Here is a 20,757-nt window from a genome sequence, read left to right on the forward strand (position 1 = left end):
AGAGATGTAGGGGTGCAGGTACATAGTTCCTTGAAAGTGGTGCCATAGGAAGACATGGTAGTGAAGAAGATGTTTGCCATGCTTGCTTTCATTGGTCAGAGCATTGAGTATAGACGTTGGGATTGTACAAGACATTGATAAGGCACGTTTGGAGTACTGGGGTGTGTGTTTGCGTGTGCGTGTGTTCCGATGGTTCGAGGGCACATGAATACGTCCGTGAATAGGAAAGGGTTACAGGCTTATGGGCCAAATGCAAGCAAGTGGGACTAGTACAGTTTGGGAAATATAGTTGGCAAGTTGCACATCTCTGATATCAAATTAACAGGTATATAGGTTACAGACTTCTACTTACAGCTTTTCTTAAAGGTACAACATTAGCTGTCCTTCAGCTATCATGGTGACTGTTATAATTTATAAATAAGTGTGACCCGCTCCTTGAAAATAAATTAAATTACCAGTGAATATATATTAACCATAATGTTCAATTAGTAATCAAGTTTCATGTCAGAATTGAGCCTGAATCTCAGTAAAAAGACCTCAGAATGGTTATGACATATTGTTGTAAGTTTCACTTGTTCCCTTTAACATGGAGTCTATAGTAGGACCCAGTTTTTAATATTGCTTATACTCCACAGAAGATTCTACACTCTATTAACATTATGGCCTCTATTGATCTCCTATTTGAGCATGGGCCAAGTCCCTTAAATCGATCAATTTAATCTGTTTCAACAAATTCACTTGATGGCAAGTTCCACATTGGCACTGTACAAGTTAAGTACATGTCTTCTAAATTATTTAGATAATCTGTTTGTGGTGATATTGTACTTATGATACCAGCTCGGGACTAATCCACAATTGGTAACAGTTACGCCACATACAGCTCATTTAACATCTTCATAACTTTATGTACTTGTACCCTGACAAAACACTAATGGAATAAAGAGAACCAGCTTGATGAAAGGTAGGTTGTCATCCAAAGAACAGATCAAATCAAAGCATTTCCATTGATCCTATTTGTTGGTTGGGAACTTGGGGTCAGGTCTACTGACAAATAACAAAACAACTTAAATTGCCTCAGGCCTCAATATAAGGATTACAAGAGATGAAATTCCAGAGTTGGGAAACTGAACACAGACAGGAGATGACTTGTGAAGGTGTTTTTGAGACACCTCACTTACGGCTAGATGATTTTTAAAAAACCCTGCTCAGGGATCGTTCAGTTTCTTACCTAGCTTCCCACAATGTCCTGGGATACACTTGAACTTGATCAGAAGTGGGGATGTTCACTGATGATTGCATAATATTCACTATTTGCAGTTCATCAGATACTTAAGCAGTCTGTGTTGAATATCAGCCACACCTGAACTTCAAAGTACAAAGGGACATTTGCACCACACAAGTGCCAGGCATTTGAACTGGAATGCACTCATTTTTGGGCCCAAGAATAATGTGTTGTTCAATCCATTTTCTAAGTTTTCTTTACATTCAAACAAATAGGTCATGCAACCTGCATTGTTCAGAGTTTTGATTGCACTTTGCTGCCTATTCTCAGATCATTATCGTTTCAAAATTAAGCCCTCAGCTGATTACTGATTTGGTTTTTAATGCAATGTTTATTGGTACAGTAGGATCTCTATTAATTGGTGTCCACTTGTCAACCAATCAACACTCTACTCTCATGCTGTAGAAATGTAATTTTGTCCCTGAATTGATAGGTTGAAACTTTATTGCTGGAACAGCACAGCAGGTCAGGCAGCATCCAGGGAACAGGAGATTCGACGTTTCGGGCACAGGCCCTTCTTCAGGAATGAGCAGAGAGTGTTCAGCAGGAGAAGATAAAAGGTAGGGAGGAGGGACTTGGAGGAGGGGCGTTGGAAATGTGATAGGTTACATTTCCTATCACATTTCCAACGCCCCGCCTCCAAGTCCCTCCTCCCTACCTTTTATCTTCTCCTGCTGAACACTCTCTGCTCATTCCTGAAGAAGGGCCTGTGCCCGAAACATCGAATCTCCTGTTCCCTGGATGCTGCCTGACCTGCTGTGCTGTTCCAGCAATAAAGTTTCAACCTTGATCTCCAGCATCTGCAGACCTCACTTTCTCCCTGAATTGATACTCTTGTATAATATCCTGATGTGTGTAAGATGAGCAGAATGTGTCATTTTTCAACAGTATTCATTTGGGAAAGGCGTAAAGGAACAATGCTGTTATTATTGGTGAGAGGGATAAGGTGGTTTTGAACAGATCAAAGTTTGTGGTCATTTTTTGAGAGAAAAGGCATCAAGTGAGGATGAAGAAATGCTGTAGACATTTAAAAGTATTTTCAGATATGGAAGTGGTGTTTGGCTTGGAGAACCTAGTTTTTGTTGCCTTGAGATGAGGAGGAAGATGCAGTTTAGTACGACAGAGGAAGTGTGAGTGGCACTGGAAAAGTGTGAATTGGTTTAACATTCTACAAAAGATGTAGCTATAGCATAAATGTAGCCTCATTCTGGACTCAAGGGCCGAATCCAACACATGAAGAACAAAATTTTCTTGGCAAAATTTTTATTTGGCAGTTGTTTTGGCCTCAATTTCTGAAGTGGTAGAAACCCTTGTAATATTAAAGTATTTAGATGTGCACTTGCAAGACCAAGGCATACAAGGCTATGCGCCAAGGGCTGCAAAATGAAATTAGAATAGTTAGACATTTGTTTTTGACCAGCGCAGGCTTAATGAGATGAAGGGTTTCTTCTGTGCTGTAACTCTAAGTGCATTCCATAATAATTGTACTAATATTGAAATTCTGTGCATGCTTCATGGAGTCAACATTTGTCATGATTACTAACAGAACATTATGGCTAATGTATATTCACTGTTGCTTAATTCATTTTCAAGGAGATGGTCACACTGGTTTATAAATTATAACAGTCACTGTGATTGAAACATTTTCTTTGTTCAAATAAATAGCTTAAAAATGTCATTCGATGTAAGGTTGGACAGCTCACCAGCCTTTGATTGAATGGTCCATTTAAAGATGTTCGGTCCTTTTATTTTGAAAAATAACTGACAGTATTGCTGAGTATCTATGTACTATTTGTCTGCTTGTTTAGTTCCAGTTGGACAATCAGTAACAATTTATCCAGAATTCAGTAATTTAAGTGGAATCAAATTTCCATAATGATGATGTTCTTGGTGAAACTCCAGTGCTATTTGCTCTTTTCTGTGTACTCCTCCTCTTTCGTACTTTTTCTCTGTTCTCTCACACACCCCTCTCCATTTCTCTCGCTTCCTCCTGGCAGCAACCCCCAGCTTCCCTATTCCTCGTGTCTCAAAAACATCTTCACAAGTCATCTCTTGTCTCTGTGGATCAATGGAAATGCTATGATCTGGTCTGTTCTTTGGCTGACAATCTACCTTTCATCAAGTTGGTTCTCTTTATTCTACTAGACATTTTTCAGGGTACAAGTACATAAGTTATGAAGATGTTAAATGAGCTGTATGTGGCGTAACTGTTACCAATTGTGGATTAGTCCCGAGCTGGTATCATAAGTACAATATCACCACAAACAGATTATCTAAATAATTTAGAAGACATGTACTTAATTTGGAAGACTGTACAATGTGGAACTTGCCATCAAGTGAATTTGTTGAAACAGATAAAATTGATTAATTTAAGGGACTTGGTCCATGCTTAAATATGAGATCAATAGAGAGCATAAAATTAAGAGTGTAGACTCTTCTGTGGAGTATGAGCAATATTAAAAACTGGGTCCTACTATAAGACTTCATGTTATAGGGAACAAGTGAAACTTAGAGCAATATGTCATGACCATTCATAGGACATTTTACTGAAATCCAGACTCTCAATTTTGATATGAAACTTGATCCAATACCATTGTGCCATTTAAATAGTTAATATTCATAATTTTTAATTTAAGAAAATGTGCCATGTGTATTCCTTTATACATTGGAGACGCCTTTGTTCCCATTCACCGTTTCCTGCTCATTAGGCAATTCTCTATCCATGCTGAAAATGTGTTGTTGGAAAAGCGCAGCAGGTCAGGCAGCATCCAAGGAGCAGGAGAATCAGTTGCTGGAAAAGCGCAGCAGGTCAGGATGCTGCCTGACCTGCTGCGCTTTTCCAGCAACACATTTTCAGCTTTGATCTCCAGCATCTGCAGTCCTCACTTTCTCCTAATTCTCTATCCATGCCAATGTTCTACCTCTAACACTGACTTTTGTTTTATGACTTGACATTTTGTGAGATGCCTTATCGAATGTCTTCTGGAAGTCTGAATACAACATAATCTATTAGTTCCCCTCTATCCACTCATAGCATTTCTCCAAAACACTCCATTCTTGATAGAGTCATAGAGATATAGAGATGTACAGCACAGAAACAGACCCTTTGGTCCAACTCATCCATGCTGACCAGATATCCCTCCAAACCCTTCCTATTCATAGACCCATTCAGATGCCTTTTAAATGTTGCAATCATACTAGCCTCCACCACTTCCTCTGGCAGCTCATTCCATACATGTACCACCCTCTGCGTGAAAATGTTGCCCCTTAGGTCTCCTTTTATATCTTTCTCCTCTCACCCTAAACCTGTGCCCTCTAGTTCTGGACTCCTGCACCACAGGGAAAAGATTTTGTCCATTTATACTATCCATGCCCCTCATGATTTTATAAACCTCTATAAGGTCACCCCTCGGCCTCCGACACTCGAGGGAAAACAACCCTAGCCTATTCAACCTCTCCCTATAGCTCAAATCCTCCAATCCTGGCAACATCCTTGTAAATCTTTTCTGAACCCTTTCAAGTTTCACAACATCCTTCCAATAGGAGGGAGACCAGAATTGCATGCAATATTCCAACAGTGGCCTAACCAACATCCTGTACAGCTATAATATGACCTCCCAATACTCTGACCAATAAAGGGAAGCATACAAAAAGCCACCTTCACTATCCTGTCTACCTGCGTCTGCACTTTCAAGGAGCTATGAACCTGCATTCCAAGGTCTCTTTGTTCAGCATCATTCCCTAGGACCTTACCATTAAATGTAGAAGTCCTGCTTAGATTTGCTTTCCCAAAATGTAGCACCTCGCATTTATCTGAATTAAACTCCATCTGCCACTTCTCAGCCCATTGGCCCATCTGATCAAGATCCTGTTGTAATCTGAGGTAATCTTCTTCGCTGTCCACTACATCTCTAATTTTGGTGTCATTTGCAAACTTGCTTACTATACCTCTTATGCTCACATCCAAATCATTTTATATAAATGACGGAAAGTAGCAGACCCAGCACCGATCCTTGTGGCACTCTTCTGGTCACAAGCCTCCAGTCTGTAAAGCAATCCTCCACCACCACCCTCTGTCTTCTACTTTTGAGCCTTATTGACTGACAATCTTTCTATCCCTAAAACGTCTTAGCTTCTTTCTCTGTGATCTTAATGATGCATGTTGAGCTGTCATGTTAACATTTGATTGACCTATAATGTTTACTAGATGGAGGTGCACCACTTTATTAAGCAATTTTCAGAAAGGCTGGATTTTATTTTCTGTTCCTCAGTACTTATTTTATGAGCCAGGTCAGACCTATAGAACAAAGTCATCTCTAAAATACCAACAAGGAATCTGGCCTTTCACCCCAGCTCCTATTGAGCAAAATTTTTAAAAATGGCAAAAAACTCGCAATCTGTTGGTAAGGCCGAATTGGTGGATAGTATAGGCATTTTTAACAAAAGTCCATTTCTCTAATAATAAAATTAAAACACGGTTAGGGCAGAGAAGAATGAGTGATCACTCAGTCAACTTAAAAGTACAAAGAAAGACACCAAAATGTTCAAAATTCTAAAACATCTTTGTTCTCTACCTACTGGCTTTATAATTTTGGGGCAATGAAACATGACCCCAGCATGACATGCGTTTGTCATCATATCACAGTGTCACATCAGCAGGTGATAAAAGCATGTTGGTTACCAACATTCGTATAATGAGGGAAATTTAGGAATTGTCAACATATTGCAAACTTCAAACTAGTGCTTTGCTGGCCTACAGCAGTGAACTGCATTCAGTTGATTCACCCATTAGGCAAAGTTTTTTTTTTGAGAAGTCCGAACCAGAGTGGATAGAGGGGAACCAATAGATATGTTGTATTTGAACTTCCAGAAGGTGTTCGATAAGGCATCTCAAAAGATTAAGTCATAAAACAAGAGCCCACAGTGTTAGAGGTAGAAGATTGGCATGGATAGAGAATTATCTAATGGGCAGAAAATAGCAAGTGGAAATAAGGGAGTCTTTTTCAGGTTGGTGAGCAATGACCATTGGGGTTCAACAGAGATCAGGATTAGAGGAGTACAGCAGTTTACAACATAAAATGATTTGGAAGACTGAAGCAAATGTACTGTCGCAAAATTTGTGAATCACCCAAAACAGGTGGAAAAGCAGGTTGCAAGAGGGATACATGAAGTTTATGGAGAATTATTGATAAGTTAAGTAATTGGGTAAGAAGTCAGCAAGTGGAGTATGATGTAAGAAAATGTAAAGTTGATCATTTTGAAAGGGAGAACTGAAGAAAAGTACTATTTAAAAGGAGAACAAAAAGTACTTTTTAAATGGAGTAAAATAACAAAGTTGCAACACGAAGGGTCTTTGAGGTACTCGTACACAAAACACAGAAAACTAGCACACGGGTGCAGCAGGCATTCGGGAAGGCTAATGGAATGTTGGCCCTTACTACAAGAGGGTTGGAGTATAAGAGTAGAGAAGTCTTATTGCAGCTGTACAAGGTGCTGATAAGACCATATCTGGAGTACAGTGAGCAGTTTTGTGTTCTCCTTATTTAAGAAAAAAAAGTCATTTAATTAGCAGTTCAGAGAACTCTGTGTAGGGTAATCCCTGGTATGGAGGAGATTGGCTTGTGAGCAAAGGTTAAACAGGTTGTGACTCTAATCGTACTTTGGAAACATGAGAGGTTATCGCATTGGAGCAATTTATTCTTAAGGGGCCTGAAAGGATGCTTCCTCTCATTGGAACATCCTTCCTGGTTGCTCCTAGTATGATGATGAGTCTGTTTGTAGTCTAAGTGATGATGTTGTTCTTAATGCTGTTACATGGGGAGTTTCAGAACTTTCCCTCATTGAAGGAGTGGCAATAAAAGAATGACTAGGGTAGGAATAGGTCCAGTCAAGGATAGTAGTGGGAAGTTGCGTGTGGAGGCAGGCAAGGAATAAATGCAACACTTATTTAAGGAGGAGGATGAAACGTAAGCACACCATGAACCCGAGTTCAGTAATGGAAAAAAATACTAGAATAGGGACTTCGTAAACTCAAATCAAATTATATTGGCTCTACCTAATCACATTACGCAAGTGCAAGCATATTTGACAAATGGTTATGGATGTGCAGCATGGTTGGTGAAAGGAAAAACTACGCTTTGCAAATGTATTAAGTCCTTTTTAAAGATATAGCCAGAACATTAGATAATGGAAAACCTATGGGTGTAGTGTTTATGGATGTTTGAAGGGCATGTAAACAAGGGTCTTTTTAATATACTCAAAGAAATTGAGAAAACTACTGAAATATTCTAATTACAGTTGCTGACAAAACTGTTTAGATAATAGTATAATGTAGAAGATGCAAGCTGAAAAAAAAAAATTGATGAATTACCAATTTGCTAACTCCATAAAAAAACATTTTGCAAATGATATCATTTTTATAAATGACCTAGATAAGGGCTTAGAAGGATGGGTCAGTAAATTTGCGGATGACACGAAGATCAGTGGAGTTGCGAATAGAGCCGAAGGATGTTGCAGGTTACAGATAGAAATGGATAAGCTGCAGAGCTGCGCTGAGGGGTAGCAAATGGAATTTAATGTGGAAAAGTGAGAGGTGATTCACTTTGGAAGGAGCAACAGGAATCCAGAAAACTGGGCTAATGGTAAGATTCTTGGTAGTGTAGATGAGCAGAGAGATCGGAGTGCTCATGTACATTGATCCCTGAAAGTTGCCACCCAGGTTGATAGGGTTGTTAAGGCGGCATATGGCGTACTGGCTTTTATTGGTAGAGGAATTGAGTTCTGGAGCCCTGAGGTCATGTTGCAGTTTTATAAGACTCTGGTGCAGCCTCATCTGGAGTATTGTGTGCAGTTTTGGTCCTCATACTATAGGAAGGATGTGGAGGCACTGGGACGGGTGCAGAGGAGGTTTACCAGGATGTTGCCTGGTATTGTAGGAAGATCGTATGAGCTAAGGCTGAGGCACTTGGGGTTGTTTTCATTGGAGAAAAGAAGGTTTAGGGGTGACTTGATAGAGGTGTACAAGATGATTAGGGGTTTAGATAGGGTTGACCATGAGAACTTTTTTCCACGTATGGAGTCAGCTATTATGAGGGGGCATAGCTTTAAATTAAGGGGTGGTAGGTATAGGACAGGTGTTAGGGGTAGATTCTTTACTCAGCGAGTCGTGAGTTCATGGAATGCCCTGCCAGTAGCAGTGGTGGACTCTCCCTCTTTATGGGCATTTAAACGGGCATTGGATAGGCATATGGAGGATAGTGGGCTAGTGTAGGTTAGGTGGGCTTGGATCGGCGCAACATCGAGGGCCAAAGGGCCTGTACTGCGCTGTATTTTTCTATGTTCTAAAATATTTCCGGGTCAGGACTGAGCATTCGAGGGAAATGCAACAAATGTTGAAAACTTTACAGGAATCATAAATTTCCATTGAACAGTGGTTGCGTAATGAGAATATGTAAATTTAGAATTAATACTAAATATATTTTAAAAGTTCATCATGCAAAAGATTATTGGAATAAGAAAGGATACTACCAATGTTTACAGAAGCTAAGAGGGAATGAAACAAGCATTTGAAGCATTTTTTGAAAAGCTTTTGAGGGAGTGCAAGATACTATGAATCACTGGCTAGGTTGAAGCTGGAGCATTATCTTCAATTCTGGGCACCATGTCAAAGCCATGGAGACAGTGCAGAGATTTAGAACATAGAACATTACAGCGCAGTACAGGCTCTTCGGCCCTCGATGGTTTCACAGGTCAGTGCAACAATCTAAAGCTCATCTAACATATACTATTCCATAACCATCCGTATGTTTATCCAGTGACCATTTAGATGCCCTTTAAGTTGGCGAGTCCACTGCTGTTACAGACAGGGCTTTCCATGCCCTTACTACTCGCTGAGTAAAGAAGCTATCTCTGACATCTGTCCTATATCTATCATCCCTCAATGTAAAGCTATGTCCCCTTGTGTTCGCCATCACCATCCGAGGAAAAAGACTCTCACTGTCCACCCTATCTAGTCCTCTGATCATCTTGTATGCCTCTATTAAGTCACCTCTTAACCACCTTCTCTCGAACGAAAGCTGCCTCAAGTCCCTCAGCCTTTCCTCATAAGACCTTACCTCCTTATCAGGCAACATCCTAGTAAACCTCTGCATCCTTTCCAATGCTTCCAATCCTTCCTATAATGCGGTGACCAGAACTGTATGCAATACTCCCAAGTGTAGCTGCACCAGAGTTTTGTACAGTTGTGACGTGACCTCATGGCTCCAAAACTCAACCCTTCTACCAATAAAAGCTAACACACAGTGCGCCTTCTTAACAATCCTATTAAGCTGGGTGGTATCTTTCAGAATGATACCAGTTATGTGGAGACATAAGAACATCTGGAATTCTTCTACATTGACCAGAGAAGGTTATGGGGAGAGTCAATGGAAGTGCTCAGAATTATGAGGAATTTTGATAGTTTGATTTTTTTTTAGTTTAATTTGGTTGGTAGAAGGATCAGGAATTTGAGAACTTGGTCAAAGGACCCAGGTAGAGATGAGTTCTTTTTTTTACACAGCGTAATGTTATGGTCTGGAATGCATTGCCTGTGAGTGGTGGAAGCAAGTCCAATGACAACTTCCAAAGAAAATTAGGTAAATATTTGAGTCAGAAAAAAAATGTAAGCTGTGTGAAAAGAATGCTGAACTTGCATATATTGAAGTTTTTTTATTCGTTCAAGGAATATGTGTTGCTGGTTAGACCAGTATTTATTGCCCATGCCTAATTGTCCTGGAGAAGATGGTGATGAGCTATTTTCTTGAACTACTAAGGCCTTTGATAGTCCACACACAATGCTGTTATGGAGAGTGAGTTCCAAAAATTTAACCTAGTGGTACATGCTATAGTTAAGAGTTGGGATGATGTGTGCGACTTGGCAGGGAACTTGCAGATGGTACTGTTCCCAAATATCTACTGTCTTTGTCCTGTGGGGAGTTAGAGATCATGGATTTCAAAGATGCTGTTGGACGATCCTTGGTGACTTACCGCTGTGCATCTTGTAGAAGATTCACATGACTGATACTGTGTGCATTGGTGAAAGGAGTGAATGTTGAAGGTGGTTCAGGTGTCAATCAAGTGGACTGCTTTGTCTTGGATGGTATTAAGCTGCTTCAGTGTTGTTGATGCTGCACTCTTCCAGGCAATTTCTCCATTGGACTGTTTCCTTTGTAGATGGCAAAAGGAGGTGAGTTATTCACCTCAAAATTTTTAAACTTTGACCTGCTGTTTAAAAATGCTGGCACATGCATAATGGCAGCCTTTTATGATCTTTTGAATTTTAATCGGTTTTGATCTGGTGAATTTTAATCCATGAATGGAGTTGATGTTTGCTCTACCACAGATGAGCATTAGTGCGAAAATAGGTGTGATTACAAAAACAATCTATATCATAGCGCATCCCTGGGTTATCAAAGAAAATTTTAGTGAGCCAAATAGAGTGGACACATGACCTAAAACCTGGTTAAAGAACATGGTTGTAAAGGACTTTTAAAAGAGGAAGAGTAGCAAATAGATTTAAGGAGCGAATTCCAGAGTTTAGGTCTTCAGCTGCAAAGACTGTAATAATGTAGCCAATAAAATTGAACTTTGTGTATCAAGCAAAATATTAGAGGTTTGCTTTAAGATCTTCTTTTGTGGTTGGACCAGATGAAAGGTTTTGCATGCCATGAGGTAACTTCACCACTCAATCATTCTTCATTACAACTCCACTTGATCCATTGGCGCGTTTTTAAAAAAAAAAGTTGATGTCGAAAATTTGGCATTTTTGTTTAAATCTCAACAAATTTGCCGTAACAATTGAAAAGACATAGGCCTCTGCTGATTGCTGACTGCTGCTAGTGAGGTACTGAAAGACTGAAGGTTGGCAGCATTTAACAAAGAAAGGTGGTAAGGACAAGCCAGGGATCTATAGACCGGTGAGCCTGACATTGGTGGTGGGCAAGTTGTTGGAGGGAATCCTGAGAGACAGGATTTACATGTATTTAGAAAGGTAAGGACTGATTAGGGATGGTCAACATGGCTTTGTGGGTGGGAAATCATGTCTCACAAACTTGATTGAGTTTTTTTGAAGAAGTAACAATGAGGGCAGAGCGGTTTACGTGATCTATATGGACTTCAGTAAGGCGTTTGACAAGGTTCCTCATGGGAGACTGGTTAGCAAGATCAGATCTCATGGAATACAGAGACAACTACCCATTTGGATGTAGAACTGTTTTGAAGGTAGAAGACAGGTTGCTGGTGGAGGGCTTCTTTTCAGACTGAAGGCCTGTGACCAGTGATGTACTACAAGGATCGGTGCTGGGTCCACTGCTTTTCATCATTTATGTAAAACAGTTTGGATGTGAACATAGGGGGTATGGTTAGTAAATTTGCAGATGATGCCAAAATTGGAAGTGTAGTGGACAGCAAAGAAGGTCACCTCAGATTACAATGGGATCTTGATCAGATGGGCCAGTGGGCTGAAGAGTGGTAGGTGGAATTTAATTTCGATAAAAGCGAGATGCTGCATTTTGGAAAAGCAAATCAGAGCAGGACTTATACACTTAGTGGTAAGGTACTGGGGAGTGTTGCTGAACAAAGAGACCTTGGAGTGCAGGTTCATAGTGAAATGTTAAAGGATTAATTTCTTCCGCTGACATGTAAGAAATTGGGCGTCCCAGGGGGTGTGTTTTTTCGGTCTTGCTGGCAGCATGTGACAATGTAATCTCACACTGTTTTAAGGAATAACCTAATCGCACATTGTTTCTGGAAATAATCTAATCACTTTACACTGGTTTTGGGTGGTGTGTGACTGAGGGAATGGCAGGGGTTTGTGTCTTACGTGCATGACTGACTGTGATGTAAAACCCTGTATAAAGGGAGGACGGTTTCCTTGTTCAGGGAGCCTTGCTTGACACGCTCCGCAAGCATCACGACAAGTATTAAGTGATCCTCCACAAGCTTGTACTTGTTTAAATAAATCGTGGCTGTTCACACATGTTGGCATATTGCAGTTGCATCAAGTGTGTAAGAATTTCAAGAAGGGAATCTAACAATAGTTTCCTGAAAGTGGAGTCGCAGGTAGATAGGATAGTGATTAAGGCATTTGTATGCTTTCCTTTATTAGAGTGTGGAGTACAGGAGTTGGGAGGTCATGTTGCGGCTGTACAGGACGTTGGTTAGGCCAGTGTTGCAATTCTGGTCTCCTTCCTATTGGAGAAACTTGAAAGGGTTCAGAAAAGATTTACAAGGATGTTGCCAGGGTTGGAGGATGTGAGGTATAGGGAGAGGCTGAACAGGCTGGGGCTGTTTTCTCTGGAGCTTTAGAAGCTGAGGGATGACCATAGAGGTTTATAAAATCATGAGGGGCGTGGATAGGATAAATAAACAAAGTCTTTTCCTTGGGCTGGGTGAGTCCAGAATTCGAGGGTTTATGGTGAGGGGGGGAACTATAAGGGACCTAAGGGGCAACTTTTTTTATGCAGTGGGTTGTGCGTGTATGGAATGAGTTCCAGAGGAAGTGGTGGAGGTTGGTACAGTTGCAGCATTTAAAAGGCATCTGGATGAGTATATGGATAGGAAGGGTTTGGAGAGAAATGGGCCAAGTGCTGGCAAATGGAACTCGATTAGTTTGGGATATCTGGTCAGCATGGATGAGTTAGACCAAAGGATCTAACTGTATCCCTGCTGTATGTCTCTATGACTATAAACTACATTGTTTTGACCATTGCTGCACCTCTACCAGATCAAATTATTTATCAGATGCAAAATTGAATCAAGTAGAGAAGTTCTGCAAACCAAATAAAAGCTCTTTGAACTCAATGAAGTTTTTTAAACCTTTCAAAAATTACCACTTTATCAGTGAAAAAACATTGCAGCCTGACATTGAAAGGGCATTGAAGCCAGTGTATTTACTCACTGAAATGGATCTCTCAATACAGTTAACTGCTTGACTGTTGAATGATGTCCCAAATAATTCTTAAGCTTATTTTTGTTTGGCAATAATTGTAAAGCAGTTGCTTTGCTTTTTATCATTTTTTTTAAAGAAGTGTATATTAATGCATTGTTTAGATTCTTCCTGGTGGCCTTGGTTGTGCTGCTGTGAGGACATAGAAGGTTCTGTCTAAGTAGGATGTCCTAATCTAGCCTGTTTGGCTAATGGAATCCTATCCATTATATTATAGTAATTAATAGTAATCCCCATCAGCTGCTTTTATTTGCTAAAAGGACATAGATGTCTCAGGAAAGGTCAGCAATTACTGCCCATCCTAATGGGTGGCGAAGGTGGCGAAGTTACAATCCATGTGTCAGGATACTTCCACAAATAGGGAATCCCAGGATTATGGCATCTTGATCATGAGGAATGGCAATCTATTTTGAGTGTTTGACTTGAAGATTTTGAAGGTTTCTTCCTCTGTCTGTACCTTCCTTGCTGTTCTAGGTGACAGAGGTCAAGTTTGGGAGTTGCTACCAAAATGTTTTGGTGAACTGCTGTAGTGCTTCTTGTATGTAGTGCACGTTGCAGCCCTGATGTGGTAAAGTGAATGTTTGAATGGGATGCCAATTGCGCAGGCTGATTTGGTTTGGATAATGTTTCCCAATTGTTATTGGAGCTGCACATATCTATTGCAGCCCTAACTTGTGTTTTGTAAATGTTGGAAAGACTACAGAATCGCAAAATGAGAAATAAGTCACTTGTCACAGAGAATATCCAGCCCCTGAGTTGCCCTACCAGACACTATGGTTGAACTAATTGGTTTTTTGGTCAACTCTAAAGATAGATACCAGTAACGGTCATAGAGTCATCAACATGTACAGCATGGAAATAGGCCCTTCGGTCAAATGCCTTGTGATTGATGCAATGTCTTCATGTCAAGTATATAAAATAGCAGTGATATGATTTTGAACAGAAGCATTAAACCAATCTACAAACTTTACACAAGCTTCTAAATATGGAGTTATAAAGTCACATGTACAGGATGGAAACAGGCTTTTCGGTCCAACTCGTCCACGCCGACCAGATATCCTAAATTAATCTACTCCCATTGCCAGCACTTGGCCCATATCCATCTGAACCCTTCCTATTCGTATACCCATCCAAATGCCTTTTAAACGTTGCAACTGGAGCAGCTTCCACCACTTTCTCTGGCAGGTTATTCCATTCACGCACCACTCTGTGTGAAAACATTGTCCCTTAGCTCCCATTTGAAACTTTCTCCTGTCACCTTAAACCTAGTTCTAGACTCCCTTACCCCAGGGATAAGACCCTGTCTTTTTACCCTATCCATGCCCCTCATGCTTTTGTAAACTGTAATGTCACCCTCAGCCTCCGATGCTCCAGGGTGTTCTTGTGGAATTTATTATGTGACAAGTTTTAACTAGTACTGAGTTCAACTGAATTTAAATGTTCAAATTAGTAGTCATTTTCCAATGCATTGATAATTTTTTAATTCTTGGTTGACTATGTAGGAGTAACTTGTTAACAAAACAAGTGTGTATGTACATGTAAGTATAAATTGTTTAATATTCTGTACTCTATGTATTAAGTTAAACAATCTTGTGATTTATTTTCTGTAGGCTATGGTTGGAGATGAGTGTGTGGGTGCCATTGTCTGCAAATTGGACATGCACAAGAAGATGTTCAGGAGAGGGTATATAGCGATGTTAGCAGTGGATTCCAAGTACAGAAGAAAATCCATTGGTGAGACTTGTAATTTCAAATTAGCAATGCAATTTTATTAAAAATTGGCATGCAACATTCTTTTCATGAAGACTAATGTGTCAGTCTTTGAGATCACCTGAATAAAGCTAAGGGAGTTTGATTTGTGATTGAAGTGGGTTGTTCTTCACACTTTTACCTCCAATTGTTGTTTCTTTTCTGTCCTCCAGTGTAACTTTTTCAGAACTCTGGCTGCCTTAACATAGTTCATTAACCTTCTTCTCATTGATCCACTTTGCCTCCTAATCCCTGATGCTTGAATTTTTAAAAATTCTTTGTCAAATTGTCCCTAAGGCTTTGTGCCTGTTTCTTTCTCACCTCCAGTCTAAGAGACCTCTGTTTCTTGAAATGCAGCCTTCTTTGCACGTACTGTCCCCAAGTTTAGCAAGTAACAGCTAGATTTTCAACTGCATAGGTTCCCTGCTCTGTATTTCCAACCTTGACATGATTTGCCTTTCCATTTCCTAAGCTATCCTCCTTTGCTTGTCTATTTTCTCTTTTCATTTCTGTGAAGTTGCTTGGGATGTTTTTCAATGCTAAATACACCACATTCAAATTTCTGTTTGCATTTTCCCTCTCCTACTTCAGTTTCTAAAGTGATGCTAAATATCATTATTCTTGGTATCTTTTATCTCCATTTGCTGAAGTTCATTGTATTGATATCAATAATAGCTTATCAAACAGAAATGTGTTTTTATGTAAGTAGCAGCAGTGATTTTTTTTGATCTATTTTAATTTATGTTAATTATTTTGTCCTGCCCCCTTCCCTGATTTTTGAATCTTGTAGACCACAGGCTTTGTGGAGTTGGGAGTTAGTTACTTGTTACAGAATTTGTAGCCTCTAACATACACATATAGGGCTCAAACAATTTCTGGTCAGTTATAACCCCTCCCCAATGCCGAGCATGTTATTTTTTTGTATGGGGTTTCACTGATCAGTTATCCTTGACATTCAATGGTATTAACATTAGATTTGTCATTGTTGGACACTTGTGCATTGCAATGTTATTTGCCATTTACCTGCCATGATCTTTTTGCATATGGGCACTGATTGCTTCAGTACCTGAGGAGTTGCAAATGGTACTGAACACTCTTCAATCATCAGGAACCATCTCCAGTTCTATTCTTGTACTGGAGGGAGGTAATTTATCAAGTAGCTGAAAGTTGTTGGACCTTGGTGACTACCTTGCCATATTTGTCTCTGCCCAATGAACCAGGAGGCCTGGGTTCAAGTCCCATCTGTTTGTTCACTGTTGCTGAGTCAAAGTTCTGGAACACACTCCCTGTCAGCTTTGTGGTTGTAGCTGCCTTTAATGGACTGTGGCAGTTCAAAAAGAAGGCTCACCACCTGCTCCACAAATCTCTCAACAGATTGATGAAAAGTATCTACCCTGCTATGTTAGGCCTGTTGTGGTGCAGTGGTAGTGTTGCTATATCTGGGCCAATTGTTCCAGGTTTAATTTTGGATATATAAGTTACTTTTCAAGTGTGCATTTGAAATGACTGTATGCTACTGCATTATTTTCCAGGCACAAATCTAGTGAAGAAAGCAATTTATGCCATGGTAGAAGGCGACTGTGATGAGGTACAAAATGCTGCATCTTCCAGATTGCTATATTTAGGTCTCTTTGATTCACTAGCGCTAATTTTGATATTATTACTTTTGCAGTTCTATTATATTCCTCTCTTCTTTAAATATTAATTTCTCCTGAAATCCCACCTTCAGATGACCTTGCTGTGACCATTGACTTGTTCATTGATGATCTATTATCAAATATGACCATATCTTGCTCTTCTGTTTCCTGAAGTCCTTGATCTAATTGACCAAGAGCTAGTAAAGTTTAGTAATTGTAGTGAGTCAGGTTAAATTACAATCAAATATTTAATTCAAATTGTGAAATGGTAGGTCATCATTCTCCATTGGAGTTAAAAGGGCACTTCATTCTGAAAGTGTGTTTTCACTGAGTTAACTATCTGTATTTGTGTAGATATTATCCTTAAGGACCTATTAAGTCATGTTGCTTTCTTATAAGCAGCTGCACCAGCTTGTGAAGGTGGGAGGATTCACAAAACAGTAAATTCAAAAGTTGAGATGAATATGAAGACTGCAGCAATTTGGGTAAAAATAACCAAAGTAGTTCAGAAAGGATGAAAGGGCTTAACAAAGATAACAACAGGCAATTAGTAACTAAAGTGATGCCAGGATAAAATTTTAAAAGGTTGACTGCACTATAACTGCAAAACATTTGAAATAGAATAGAATAATTATAGCTCAGAGTTTGATCTAATGCCCATTATGGAGAAGTTACATATTGGGAGTTAAATATTCCAGGATTCTTGCTTTTTTTAAAAGCCATAGGCAAAGTAGAAAAGGGATTTGAGTGGGTGATGGTGCATAATCCCTCAATAAAGGATGAGATAAAGACTGTAATGAGAAATAATTTGAGAGTCATGGTATAGAATCATTTTGAGTGGAGCAAAGAAAAGTCAGAAGACACAGATGAGGTTTGCTGTAGGTCGTTTGACATTACAGCGCTATAAATCAGGAAATTGGAAATGCAAATAACAAGGCTAATACATTAATAAAGTTTTTTAATGATTTAGACCAGGCAATGCAAGTTTGCTGTAATAGTGTTGAGGACGAGTTCATAGAATCCACTCAAAGCAATTAGTTCTTCCACGTGATGTAGAAAACTATAATGCAGGCTATTTTAGATCTAGCATTGTACAAGAGGCAGGGTTAATTTTTAACCTTGTAAAGGAGGGCATGAATGATTGTGATATGGTGGAATTTATATTCAGCTAGAGATTGACAAGGCTTTAAATCTAAACAAAGTAACCCAAGAAGATACAAGGGATTTTTTTTTTTAAGCTATAGTATATTGATCGTAGATAGCAATGATAAACATTAGAAGAAGTTACTTATAATTGGCAACATATGTCCATTGAAAAATAAAATTTCCGAAGGTAAAGTGACTATCTCTGGCTAGCAAGTAAAATTATAGGTAGTATTAGATTAAGTACGGGAGTTATAATGAAGAAGATTGAAGACCTGGAGGTTTATAGAGTTTAGCGAAGGGTAACAAAGAAATTAGCTTGCTATTACAAAGCCGAATTAGACACTGAACCACTTGGGTTACTGGAGCAAATGCCAAAGGCCTGATTAAGGAGTGTCATAAAGAAAGCATGAGAGGAGGTGAGTTGGACGGAATTCCTGACCTACAGTCTTTGACAACAAAAGGCACCAATATCCAACAAGCTTTTAAAATTGAGAATTCTGGAGAGGCCAGAATTAGATGAGCTGGTGTTTTAAAGACTTATGGGTCTGGAGGAGACCACAGGGAGGGAGGGCAAGGTCATGGAGGATTTTGAACTAGGATGACAAGTTTGAAATCCAACATATTGACCAAAGGTTAATGTTGCAAGTGCAGGGTTGACAGCCAAAGGCTGTGGGTGTGAGGATGGACATACAAAGCAGAATTTTAAATGATTCCAAGTTTGCAGAATATATAATCTGGAGACCAACCAGAAGGACGGCTTAATCGTAATGTCAAGAGGTAACAGAGACACAAGGGTTTTGGCAAACGAGGTGAGGCAGCAGTAAAATTGGATGATGTTAGAGTTGGTCAGAAGCTCATTTCAGATTTAAATAGACACCAATATTGCAAATGTATAGGAATGAAATAGAAGACGAGTTGACTAGCAAGAGAAAAACCAATTGTAAAATCTTCCTTAAAGTAAGAAATTAGCAAAAGTAAATTTAGGTCCCTCAGATACAAAATTTAGAACACTCGTGGGCAATTTTAAGAGTGGAAAAATGAATACAGTTGTCTCATTTGAGCTATAAAGATTCCATAAGAACCCCACTCCTTCACCTTTCATGAGGAGGGGCAGCTGATAAAATGTGCAATTGATGTGGGGAAGTATGAGGTCTTTCTGTTTCAATTCAAAGAAAATGATTATTTCACAAATAGGAAAGAAACTAGGAATTAAAGTGCAAATTTAGGTGTCTGGTTTTTATCATGAGGGAACTAGAATAGTCTTGTTAGATCTCTCAAAGCACAAATTTCAGTTCTGAGAACTGCATCTTGAAAAAATGATGAGGAAAAATATACTAGCATTTCTATTCTTATAGTGACCACAGGAAGTCCCATTGCTTTACAGTCAATGATATACTTAGATACTATTGTAATGTAGCAAACGTGGCAGCCATTTTATCTACAATGAACTCTAACATCAATGTATAGCAGATAATCTTTGATTTTGATTCAAGCAATAAGACTGACTAGGACACACAACACTCCCTGCTGGGAGGTTCACCAGAAGGAAGTGAAGGCTAAAAAGATTAACTAATGAGGACAAACTATATAAAATTTATTTTTAGTCCTTTGAGTGTAACAGATTATTGGATGATCTAAACAAAATGATTGAAGTGATAAAATCATGCAACAGAATAAATAAAGGAAATAATCCTAAAATTGAAACCAGACCATATAGAGGTGAAACCATGAAGTATTTCTTTATACGTTTTGTATATAAATTTGATACTGTTTCCTTTCTCACTCCTCCCTGCATGAGCATTTCAGAACTGAAATGGATAGATTACCTTAAGTACTAGTATCAAGGGATATAAAGCACATGGGATAAGCTACCATGATCTATTTTAATGATGAAACGGGTTCATGTGATAAATGGTCAACGCTTTGTTTATATGTTCGTTTGGGATTAAATTTTTGATGCAAGAGGGAATCTGAATAATTATTCAATGTTTAAACTAATAACTTTTAACATATGATTTAATCAGCATCTCTACAGAATATATCAAATACAATATCAATTGCCCAATAAAATGCTCATGTGCCAATTTTTATTGTTTGATGTTTGTAGAATTAGGAAATATAAATACATAAACTAAACTTTGGATATTCTAATAGATTTCTCTTTTTCTTTCATAAATATAGGTTGTCCTGGAAACTGAGATTACAAACAAATCTGCCCTGAAACTATATGAAAATCTTGGATTTGTGAGAGACAAAAGGCTGTTCAGATATTACTTAAATGGAGTTGATGCACTGCGTCTTAAACTGTGGCTACGTTAGAGAACTACGAAGAACAAGTTCAAAATGAGTCCTTTTAGCACGCACTGCAATTTTAAAGAATTGCTTTGCAACAGGACTCTTGATTTCCATGCAGCTCTTATCTGTCTGTGTCTCATTGAGTGTCACATACATTTGTTGCACTATGGCATGGCGCAGTTGTGCTAAATAAAAAAGGAATTTTTTCTTTAAAAATTGTCAAAATATTCATGGATGAATTGTGGTACAAGAAAGAGAAACAGTTGTCCTGAGATGCATCGTTTCAGTGAAGTGAGGAAAGAAACAAAATTGCATGTCATTTGCAGTAGACAACATCTCAAATGACTTATTGGGGGAAAATGTTTTGTGGCTTCCAGAAAGCTTGTATGTTGAGATTTCTTCATGCACTGCAACAACGTTTCAAACAGAAATTTGCCAGATTAAATACTGAACTCCTCAAAGAGTGTTGATTCTATTATTCAGATTTTATTTTTCATATTAAATTTTCCAGTTAATGATTCTTGGTACGTCAGTGACAGAAGAAAGCACATGTTAGAAGTTGTGGGTGTCTGTGTGAACGTAACAAGAAAATAACATTGCACAGCCAGTGCATGTAGAGATCCACATAGTGTCTCATTCCTTGTTTGATTGCATGCTTTTTTTCT

At 38.9% G+C, this 20,757-nt stretch overlaps 1 protein-coding gene across 3 annotated transcripts in view; it reads left to right on the forward strand.

The window, feature by feature from the left end:
* naa30 (N-alpha-acetyltransferase 30, NatC catalytic subunit) overlaps positions 1-20,555 on the forward strand; it is a 39,764-nt gene extending 19,209 nt beyond the window's left edge. For all 3 annotated transcript variants that reach the window (XM_043697738.1, XM_043697740.1, XM_043697739.1), the window contains exons 3-5: positions 14,876-14,999; positions 16,547-16,602; positions 19,979-20,555. In XM_043697738.1, the coding sequence (XP_043553673.1) occupies positions 14,876-14,999; positions 16,547-16,602; positions 19,979-20,116 (318 nt within the window). In that variant the 3' untranslated portion in view covers positions 20,117-20,555. The remainder of the gene's footprint in view (positions 1-14,875; positions 15,000-16,546; positions 16,603-19,978) is intronic.
* Positions 20,556-20,757: the final 202 nt, after the last annotated feature.

Source organism: Chiloscyllium plagiosum, chromosome 10 (genome assembly GCF_004010195.1).
Source record: "Chiloscyllium plagiosum isolate BGI_BamShark_2017 chromosome 10, ASM401019v2, whole genome shotgun sequence".
NCBI classification, from domain to species: Eukaryota; Metazoa; Chordata; class Chondrichthyes; order Orectolobiformes; family Hemiscylliidae; genus Chiloscyllium; species Chiloscyllium plagiosum.